Below are 10,938 nucleotides of genomic sequence, written 5' to 3'. Positions count from 1 at the left end.
GTAAGCAGTTCGCTGTTAGCTGCTAACAAGGTTGTTTCCCTCCGAACCTCTGATCCTATCGTGTTGAGAAGTTATTATTCTATTTCTTGTGCTGTAGTGACAGCGAAAATAGAACTTGAGATGCTTGCAAGTGATAATGTAGAGGTGATTGCTTACCTTGCTCTATTATACTGCCCCTCATTCGCTCACTAATGCGTCAAACTACAATTGTGTGCGCACACGACTTTATTCTTACTGTCTGGTCCCAATCATCTCCAAGAGCCAGACTGTTACTGTGTTGTTGCAATCACACCAACGAGTCAGACTGGCTTTATGACACCACACTTCACACTGTTGTTAATCCATAACCTCATAGCATATGGCCATGCTACTGTTTCGTGCTAAATTTTCTGCACAAATCCCCACCCCTTTGCATTTGACTCAGTGGGTTGTGTGCGTTTGTGTTCCAGGCGTGCCATCGAGGAGCTCCTGAGGGAGACTGACAGGGCTCGGCTGAGAGCTGAGACCATGGGCCCTGCAGGATGGTGAGTCCTGTGCAATGACGCAAAACTGACATTTGTTGCTGTCTTGAAGCAAACTTCACTGTTTTTCTTTAGCATTTGTGTGACGTGTGTGTTATGCTGTTTTGAAAGGTTGTCATCCTGTCCCCGATGGGTAAAATTGATTTATGATGGGCTTTTGTATCATGCTGCACTTTAAGGCAGCTTCTAACCTTTCTCATCTAAAACGTAGTAGTAGTAGTAGTTATGGATGTTAAATGCTGAAACATTTTAATCAATGTAATCAGTTTTCAAATTAATCATCATTAATCACCATTTGCAACATTGTGTGAATATGCCTTTTTTACTGTATTTTATAAACAAAAAGATAAATGACAGAACACAATTATATTTGTATTAACAGCTCCAAATGGACTGAAAGTTTCAATCATGCTAAAAGATACCACACGTCTGAACATCTAGTCTCTAATAGTAGCAGAACATTTGAATCACACTTTAACTGCGTTATGAGCCTTTGAGGGGTTGCGTTCAAACACACCACCTCATTATTTAAGTTGACTGTTTTGAGTGTAGATGTATTTTCTGGGATTTCCCAGCTTAGTTACAGTAAATACAGCAAATTTTGCTTCCGCTGTAAGAGTTACGCTAGAGCAGGGGTCACCAACGTGGTGCCCGCGGGCACCAGGTAGCCCCCACGACCACATGAGGTGCCCGCAAGCCTGCTTTTCATTCAGGTTTTCAGTTAATAATGAAAGAACAGTAGAAAGAAATGCATTCTGAAATACAAAATGTGAGTTGTGGACACCAGCATTGTGTTAATGTTCTGGTAAAACAAGCATACTCGCTTTGTTTGGGTTTAAAATAAGCTCTGAAAATAAATGTTACAAAAATGAGTAGCTCTTGGCCATTTTCATTTTGTAAAAGTAGCTCTCACAAGGAAAAACGTTGGTGACCCCTGCGCTAGAGAGTGATAAGAATGTTCACTTAATGTTTTTCTTTGTCTTTCTGTTTATTTAGACCACACATATACGCATAATAAAGATGTTGTGATGATGTTTGGAATGCCCCTGAATGCACCTCGCTGTAGTCTGGTGACAATGAGGAAGTGTGTTCCGAGGAGCACTAGAGACGTGTTGTGTTGGAAATGCACTGCTGTTGATGTGTTCCGGTTTCAATAAAGTTATAAAATAGCGCTAGACTCTGTTGGGGGGGATATTATTGTGGCTCCGTCTGCTGTCATAACAGAGAAGGGTGGCTTCACATGGTGCGCATGCGTGAATTACGCTAAAAATGTTAACGGAATGAGTTAAATAAATTGGTTAAAGCGCTATTTTTGACAGCCTTAGTAGTAATAATAAAAAGTGGAGGAAAACCAATGTCAACAAACTGCCTTAGATTTTATGTCTCTGGCCAAAGTCTCAAGTAAATGTGCAAGCAATTGCTAGTTTTGGTTTGGGTTATGTTGACAACTGCTTATGTCGATGCCAGTCACCCAGTCCGAGGGGTGTCAACATAAACGTGTTCCATTGTACAGATAGCTTCAGTCGAACCTAAAGAGGGTGTTATTAACATCATCTGGGACAGGGGCACCACGTTGGAACAGGAGAAAGAACAGTAGAAAGAAATGCATTGTGAAATACAACATGTGAGTTGTGGACACCAGCATTTTGTTCATGTTCTGGTAAAACAAGCATATTCGCTTTGTTTGGGTTTAAAATAAGCTCTGAAAATAAATGTTACAAAAATGAGTAGCTCTTGGCCATTTTCATTTTGTAAAAGTAGCTCTCACAAGGAAAAACCTTGGTGACCCCTGATCTGGGACTTGTGTGTGCCCCCTGTAGGTTGAAATGTCCGTTGCGGAGCACCAACAAGCGCTTCCTCCTGAACACGCTGCGCTCCACGGGCCTGCAGCGGCACCCTGGCGAACCAAAAGCAGCGGGACACTCTTCCACACGAGGACACACCAGGAAGGATTCCCCGGAGAGGAGCCGCAGCAGATCGCCCGCCAGACATGACAGAGGACACTCGCACAAACACCACCGCAGGAACAGTCACGATGGACCCAAGGAAGGGGACAGGGTGCGGGAGAGGAGTCGGGGACACAAGGACAAGAGGGGCGAGACGTCCAGGGTGGACGGACACAAGTCGAAGAAGGACAAACGCTGACAGACTTGCTCAGTGATGGAAGACTGCTTTTGCTGCTCTGAACCACTTTTTTAAAAATTATTTAATTTTACAACAATATTGTTCCTTCCTATTCAAACATATCCTCTTTAAAAATAACAGCAACATATTTAGTTCTATCAGGCTGTAGGTTTGATTTGAATCACAATAGCTCCGGCGCCGTTTAGTAGTCTAGTAATGTTTACACAAGCCGAGCTGCGGTCACCAAGCCGTTTTATCGCAACTTCTTGACGCGTTTATGCCGGCCGTCACACATAGTCGTGTTTGTCAAAGGTGACGCTCCTCCAGGTGCATGAGCCCTCTTGAGAACTTGCAGAGTCATTTATCAAGAAGTGGCGACATTGTTTTTCATATAATGGTAGTAAAGCTAAATATTTTGGAATCTTTTTGTGGCGTTTATACTTTTTATTATTGGATAAATGTAGCTCTGTCCACTGTTTTTCTGTAACGCCAAGCCAGGCCGCATTACTCCTCACTTACGCCAGCCATCACGTAAAGCTGGGGACATTACGTTTCCGTCTCAACACGCTTCATAAATCATTATTGTCCGTGTTCGCGACACTGGAAGACATTATCCTTTAACTGTTTCCTTCCTCTTTTGAAAGAATGTTCAAATATAAACACCATTATGGTAAGGCTGCGTTGTATGGAAGTGCTTTGCTGGGTACCTTATTGCTTGTGTGAGAGGCCCATTAGGATACCGAGGCACGTGCTTAACACACCTGTCATGTTTGGTTCGGTTAGAAGGAACTTTGTTTGGAATGCTTCATCTGAATCCTGGAGTGCACCAAATAAGTTTGAGAGATGGGTGTGAGCTCTGTTGCGGTTAGGTTGACTTGAGTGCAAATGTGAACGCAACACGGGTCAAAGGCAAGGAGCAGTGTTAAAATGACCGATATATGTGTTGCTGTCGCTATATTTTTTCTAACAGCTGCATCATCGTAATTAATAATGACATAATCCCCTTCCTGACATCCTACAACCCAGCACCGCCACAAATAGATTGCAGTCCTGTGGGAAACATTGGCCAGGTCCAAGTGAGCCTTGCCAGGGCAAGTTGCCATCACTGCCCTGGCTGACAAGGCTCACTGGCTATGATTCATCAGCTTGTGGGACGAGTGATTGCATTCATTAATCACCATTAATGAATTAATAGCCATTTATTTTGCCTTGTTATTACGTGAAGTGTTTTTGACTCGGCTTGTTTTCAGTCTTGTTATTCATTGTTATGAATTGCCTGTGAAGAGCTCCACCATAACGGTAAAGGTCATCAAAAAGGAAAATGTAAAGCTGTCCCAACTAACGAATGAGCAACCAATGACCTGCAAAGCAAGTCCGACCCGCAGCTCCGTGCACACAGTCTCTTAATTGGGTCCCAGCTAAACTTAATTGGTTAACCAAGAGAGAGTTTGCTTCAGGGAGCCTAACAGGTACTGTATTCACACACACACACACACCTACACACACACACACACACACACTAATGGCCAGTAAACACGGCCAGAGTGCAGACGCTCTTGTTTGTCATGCAGGCGCCGCCAGCTAAAAGGTGTTAAATGATGCATATTTACATCAGTGTCATCATGGGTAGGCTTTACAAGGCTTGGAAAATAAACCCTTATCTAAAACTTTTATTCACAATACAATGCATTTAAATCCAAGACACGAATTTTACTTGTTTTAATAAGATGAATCACCAGAAGTGCCATGACCAATGGTTGTTGCGATGCAGGGTCACATGATCCCATCGCGGCACACCTGTGTGTATCCGCGAGGGCCCCCTCCCTCCAAGTGGGGGCCAGCCACAGAGGAGAAGGTCCACGCAGGGGGCAAGGGACCTCCAGGTAGAGAGCAGCGAGCAGACATGCATCGGGACATGTATCAAACCCCGCAGGTGTTAAAAGACTCTTGTGTCTACCAGAGATCACCGCAGGCGGCGGAGGACTTCAGCCCGCCGCCTTGCCTCTATATGAGTCGGCAGGTGCAGTCCGTCTACTCGGCACCCTCCGTGGGAGCTCTGGAGACCACTGCCAGCCTACCGGACGGCGACCCGGCATACAGCCTCCCTCTGAGGGACGATGTCGGGATCCCGCTGCTCCACCACCACCATCATACACACCCGCCTCAAGGGCCCCAGCACCCTCAGCCGTTCCCACCCGTCGCGGCCTATGTGGAGACGGAGGAGCAGAGCAGGTCTTACCTTCCTTTCCCTTGGATGAAAACCACAAAGTCACACTCCCACGCCTGGAAGGGCCACCAGTGGACAGGTAATGCACAGAATTATTATCTTTTGAGTAATTCACAGCTTTATATTGCATACAATTGTCAGATCAAAAGTTTCTCCGAAGAGTTTATCTTGTAAGTCTTTTTCCTAAAACATACTGAAAGTCAACTTGCTTTTTATCGTTTCTTATCTTGCAACAAAAAGTGTTTCCTTTGTCGACCTTCTTTGTCCAATCTGAAGACATCATTCGTTAGAATGTTAAAGAGAATAATGGGCCTTAAGTGCTTTGTGACACCTACAGATAAGAGAAACAACAAACCACATTTTCAACATTCATTCTTAGAATTAATGTTTTAATTTTAAAATGACAAAATGAGACAAGCTTTTTCTAATTCAATAACTTTCAAACTAATACTCATATTAATACTAAGTCTGCTTTTAATATTATGACAAGTTTTTTTTTTTAAAGATCGTGACATTTTTATGACCTTATTAGAGAAGGTTTCTAATATGTCATTTATTAATCAGGCGGTAACACAACAAAGATTTGTATAGATAGAATTTGAATCGAAGAATTTTAATATAGCTTTCAAAATTGTCTGTTAAAATGTGTCCATTTCATATCAATTTTAAAACTTTTTGGCAACAATTCTTAAGTAGAATGATTTTTATAATTCTTTATTGTACAAGAGAATTTGTCAACATAAAGTAGATGTATTTTATTTAACTGACTTAATTCTGTAGCAATATATAGAGATTTTATTGTTTTATTATTTTTTATTAATATATTTCTATTCTTTTGTCAGATGCTCACATTTCTCCACTGTGGGACCAGATTGTGATATTATTTATTTTTAAACATCTTAAACATTTCAGGAAAAAAACCCAACCTATGACGTACTTAGAATCAGGTTTGTAATACACACATACGTCACAACATTAGGTCCACCTGCACAGTCTAATGAGACAGAAGAGGAATATTTAAGAATTACACATTGAACAATGTTTGTTTTTGTGCTTATAGTGCATCATACTGAGAGCTGAAACTAAATAGAAAGAGCTGTCAGTACAGTACAAGCACAATAATAAATGTATTGTTAAACAACTACCTCTAAAAAGTGATTATCTTTATAAAGACTGACTTTGATGTACCTAATGAAATGTAACAAAAGTAGATTGTGTTTTAGTGGTGAAGGTTATTTCAATGACGTGTCTCCAGGTCCATACGTGATGGCGGAAGCCGAGGAGAACAAGCGTACGCGCACGGCCTACACGCGTGCACAGCTGCTGGAGCTGGAGAAGGAGTTCCTGTTCAACCGCTACATCTCCAGGCCACGCCGCGTGGAGCTGGCGCTCACTCTCAGCCTCACAGAGAGACACATCAAGATCTGGTTCCAAAACCGCCGCATGAAGTGGAAGAAGGAGGAGGACCGCAGAAGGACCAGGATGGGAGAGCCAGACCAGGACTCGTCCGTCACATCGGGGGACCATGATGGGGTGCCTTCGGCAGGGGTCTCGCCTCCACTTTCCCCTCAGATGCACGGTCACGACCTCAGGAAACTTGCTGGACCATGAGAAGACACTGCATGGACCTTTTTCATGCAGATAAGATGGATTTCATCAACAGGACCAGGGTTTTTTTCATCGATTGAAGTCAACTTTGGCGCACAAAAGACATATTTTAATCTATTTAATGTAATATACCTTCCTTTTCCTCTTCTCTCACTTGTACATATTGTAATCCACCAATGTCGTACGTGCTGTGTAATGACAGATCTTAAGTAGTGGCGTTTCTATCATATTAAAACATTCATTTACATGATCTTTCCATGTAATAACACATGTTAGCTAGCAGATATCCACAAATAGTTAGGTTTCAACTCTTGCTGCAAGGCAGAATTCACAGGGCTCACTCATGACTGCCCCTTGGTCATTCAAAAAAATTGTCACGTTAGCCACGCCCACTAGGCAACTTGTAAGATTGACAGAGCTGGTCAACAGGATTAGGAACACTTTTTTTTTACAGGCCATGGCACACCTGATTGCCTAATGTGCTGTGGCAAAGTGGATGGCAATACCTGTTGAGATAACTACTTAGCATATCATGACTTATGTTGGTTTAAGCAATCTTAGTAAAAGTGCTCCGTGTATGTGGACCTATAGTGGAAAAAGTAAGAAAATTGTATTTATGCAAAATTATAAGTTTTCACAAAGTCCTGAAGACACAGACAACATATTTTATTCACCTCCTTGATGCAGCGAGCTCTCGCTCATCTGCTGGAAAATGTTAGGTCTGTTGCTCATGCGGATGCAGATGACAACCAGGAAACCAAACAGTCCTTGTAGTCCTCGTTGAGCCATGCCATGCTGGAGGCCTCAGTGCGTCCAAGTCGGTGTTGGCCTGCTCCACATGGGACTGCCGAGTCAGGGTGTCAGCCTGGATTTCCCAACCCAAGACGCCCAGGATAATTCATCATAAAAACTGGGCCAACATGTATTAAAATGCTGCATTGTTGTTGGCTTACCACCACATTGCCAAAGACACTCACAAGGTCTTCATAGGAAATATCATTTACTTCACAAAAAACGACCCCCTGTGGAACTTTATGCAGGTTAATGATGTATTTTTATATGTGGATTTGCTACCCCATGATTGAGATGTGGGCATGCACCGCAGACTCTAAGGTGGAACGTTGGAATGCTGTTTTGACCTCTAATTTGTTGAGATTTCAAATCAAAGGATTTAATAGAAACGTGATAAAATGGGAGAGCTCCTGTTGGCTCCTCCTCTTGAGTCACAATATTTTTGCCAATGACCCAAGCAGAGCTGGGTAATTTCCTCCTGCCCCCTGGTGTAAGAGGTGCATACATCCATGTGTTCTTACAAATACATTGCATATATGATAGTATACCAATTATCGATACAGAAAGTATTATTTTCATCTCATCCTTACACAAATAAATTTTCAATAATAGCGTTGTAACTTTCGTGTTTACTTCCGGTATGCGGAACGTGAGCCAAATATTGACGGCCTGAGCTACTTCCAACCGCCTGTTTATGAGAGTTACATTCTAATATAGGAATAGAGGAGATTTCCTAATACCACAAGTCATACATTTTTAATAGATCTAAGTGTGTGTAAAAATCTTCAACAAACCATTCTTTTGTCTTTTAAAGCCACAACACCGCATATTTTTGATCAGGCATTTACACAGGTAACATAAGAATGGCTCCTAAATGGACAGACCCCTGTGTTATAATCACAACAGGTAATAATTAAGAATCCTTAACTATTAATGATAGGCACGCTTTCGTAGGTCAGCGTTGACACTTATCTAAAGGTTTATGTCAGAGGAAAGATATTTCCGAGTTTCATATATATTTAATGTTCAATGTTAATTCAGGTATCTTTTAACGTTTGCCTGTCAAAAAACAACTTAACTTTCTTAAAAAAAGGACATCGCCGTTGATGTTTAGGAAGCCTTGAACCGCACCCGTTGACTTTGGCCCCTTTTCATGCCAAATACTGCTAACAAACCTAATATACAACTCAGTTAAATAGTTAACAGTTTGGGTTAAACCAGGACACTGTTGCTGACCATCAGAGATTTATTAGAGAGATAGATGTACCTCCCTCTCACTAGTTTTGTGTTCCAATGTGCAACAGTGGAGCTGCTGAGCGATTGACAGGAGACCCAGCTGGGCCCTGCAGGATGGTAAGTCCTGTGCAATGGCATTTTCTGAAGCATGTTTGCTACTTTTTCTTCACTGAATTCACACTTTATTTATTCCTTTACAGAGAGTATTAGGACTATAAATGTGGCTAGTCACTTAAGATGAGCATCACTTTTAAGCTTTAGCTCCTCATGCTTCATAAATTCATCCATGTCCACTAAGGTGGAAGATATGGAAAGTCCTTTTTGAAAGAATGTGTGCATATAAACTCCATTAAGCCATAATGCAGGTGGTGAGTTACACTGAATTTGTGTGCCTGGATTTTATTGCCCCGCCAAGATACTGAGGCAAGTGCTTTAATTGCTGTTGAAGTACTACGTACAAAGTGAAAGCTCACTTGATCCCCTCTCTAGAACTACGCACACTCCATCATGTGACACACTCCACACACCCAGACACAAGTTCTGCTCACTTAAACCTTAACTGGTTTACCAGGAGGGCCCTTGTTTAATGGGGTGAACACATACAAACACACGCATGCAACAGGCTAATGGCCAGTAAACATAGCGAGAGTGCTGCGGCTGTGCCTCCAGACCTGCTAAGTGGTGTTAAATGATGCATTTACATCAGCATCAGTCTAGAAGGTGTAGTGTTGATGGTTAGAAATGGCTGGAGAGAGTAAGAGCCCTTTTCTGTCCACCACAGGGTTAATAAATGGACTCTCAGGTAACTTCCAAGCATGTCCCCAAGCTGTAAACGTCAAAGGCACGTTTCCGCTATCATGTAATGGCACCGGTTTGTTCAATGTGTTTAACGGCTGATGAGGTGCACAATGTTCTGGTGCTTTGGGTTGTGGGTTTCAGCAAATAGTGAAGGTGTTTGTTGTTTGTGCTTCATCAACCTCCATGTTTGGGGGTATTCTGCGAAATGAGTTTAGTGGGTTAGTGAGCTGTGTTAAGTGGAAAGCCGGACTCACATTCAGCAAAAGTAGCGTTGTTTTAAAGCAGCTGTATCGCCATGGTAACTTAGGCTAAGCTCATAGCCTGGTCGAGACCAGGTTATGTCCAGCCTTTCACCTTAAAATCAGCTATGACAGTGCCACTGTTTCACTTTTTAATTAATTCGGAGATGGCGTCACCATTTATTTAGAACCTACGAGGTTCCCGATGGGGGAAAAAGAGCATTCCATGATGATATTATCCATCTATAAGTGAGAGAGATTTTCAGCCGAGGAATTATAAAAAGTAAAAACAATTAAAAGTCGCCACAGAACACGTCACACGCAAAGCACTGCCATCTAGTGGTCACAACGAGATACGGCAGATTAAAATATTTAATGAGTTTATGACATCAAAAACGAAAGTTGTTGCTCCATTGTATTTATTTTTTAAATGGATAAGTGTTAATAGGTCAAAGTTCTGCAATGTTGAGCGTTGATAAATGAAAAGACTTGTAGGGTATAGTTTTAATAATAATCAGTGTTAACTTGCAAATTCATACGCTTGCATGCTGGCATGACAGCAGTCCTCCCTCGCTGTATTGGCGGTGACAGTGTTGCATTTAGCAGTCATAATCTTTTGGGAACTCCTCATAACGCTCCATAATAATGACGTACTCTACATTTACTCTACTTCTTAAGTGTTTGCATATATGTACAGAGAGCTAATTTAACCAAAGTCAAATTCCTTGTTTTCTTTACATTTTTTGTAAAAGTACACTGACTGGGATCGCTTCACTTTTCAGAGGAAGTAGAATAATATGACGTCAAACGCCCGCTTTCATGTGAACGCGGACTTAGCACAAAGCCGAAAACCGGACTTGACAAAGTAAGTTGATAACCACCGTCGCGGGACCAATTAAGTCTGATTGCGGATGTTAGGTTTTGTCGAGTTGCATCAAAGCCTGGTTGTGGAGCCACTTTCGCTGTATATCCCCTTTGTCTTTGTCTTTGATGTTTAAAGACTTGTGCACCCTCCTTAGCACCCAGACGAATGTCTCTAATGGTAACAGATGAGTTTCAACATTGTTTTTGTAAAGTTCAAATGACGTCAGTTTAGTTTTAGTTGACCTTCATGTGTCCATGCATAACAACTAAAAGGTTTGCTTGCTTGTAGGTTCATTTGTCTGGTCATTTCTTCACACAATATTAAATAATCGGCAATCATTTGTTGGTATGGATTTTCCCAAGAAGAAAGGACCGCAACTGTTTCTTTGTATGTTAGGCTTCATATACGTGATGTTTTATCTATGTATTGCAGTAGGCGCGGTCTCTTTTAAAAACTAGCTATACCTCCCAATTGTAGGCCACAAGATCATTCTCCCTTTTAGACGCTAGGTGGCACACTTGACCCAGA

At 42.0% G+C, this 10,938-nt stretch overlaps 1 protein-coding gene across 2 annotated transcripts; it reads left to right on the top strand.

The window, feature by feature from the left end:
- The first annotated feature begins 2,684 nt into the window (after nucleotides 1-2,684).
- Nucleotides 2,685-7,856, top strand: pdx1 (pancreatic and duodenal homeobox 1). 2 transcript variants are annotated; one of them, XM_054766002.1, is made up of 3 exons: nucleotides 2,685-4,528; nucleotides 4,589-4,951; nucleotides 6,128-7,856. In XM_054766002.1, the coding sequence occupies exons 1-3, from the start codon at nucleotides 4,399-4,401 to the stop codon at nucleotides 6,481-6,483; spliced, it is 849 nt and encodes a 282-aa protein (XP_054621977.1). In that variant the 5' UTR covers nucleotides 2,685-4,398; the 3' UTR covers nucleotides 6,484-7,856. The 2 variants fall into 2 exon arrangements, with proteins under 2 accessions (XP_054621977.1, XP_054621976.1); XM_054766001.1 differs by having other exon boundaries at nucleotides 2,685-4,951.
- The last annotated feature ends 3,082 nt before the right edge of the window (nucleotides 7,857-10,938 follow it).

The sequence above is a fragment of the Dunckerocampus dactyliophorus genome, chromosome 21 (assembly GCF_027744805.1).
Source record: "Dunckerocampus dactyliophorus isolate RoL2022-P2 chromosome 21, RoL_Ddac_1.1, whole genome shotgun sequence".
NCBI lineage: Eukaryota > Metazoa > Chordata > Actinopteri > Syngnathiformes > Syngnathidae > Dunckerocampus > Dunckerocampus dactyliophorus.
Note: the sequence above shows the minus strand (reverse complement) of the source record. Positions and strands in the feature narration are given on the sequence as shown.

Coding starts and splice junctions, on each gene's coding strand:
- pdx1 (XM_054766001.1), top strand. CDS start 4,399: ATGGTTGTTGCGATGCAGGGTCACATGATCCCATCGCGGCACACCTGT. Junction 4,952..6,127: donor GAAGGGCCACCAGTGGACAG/GTAATGCACAGA, acceptor ACGTGTCTCCAG/GTCCATACGTGATGGCGGAA.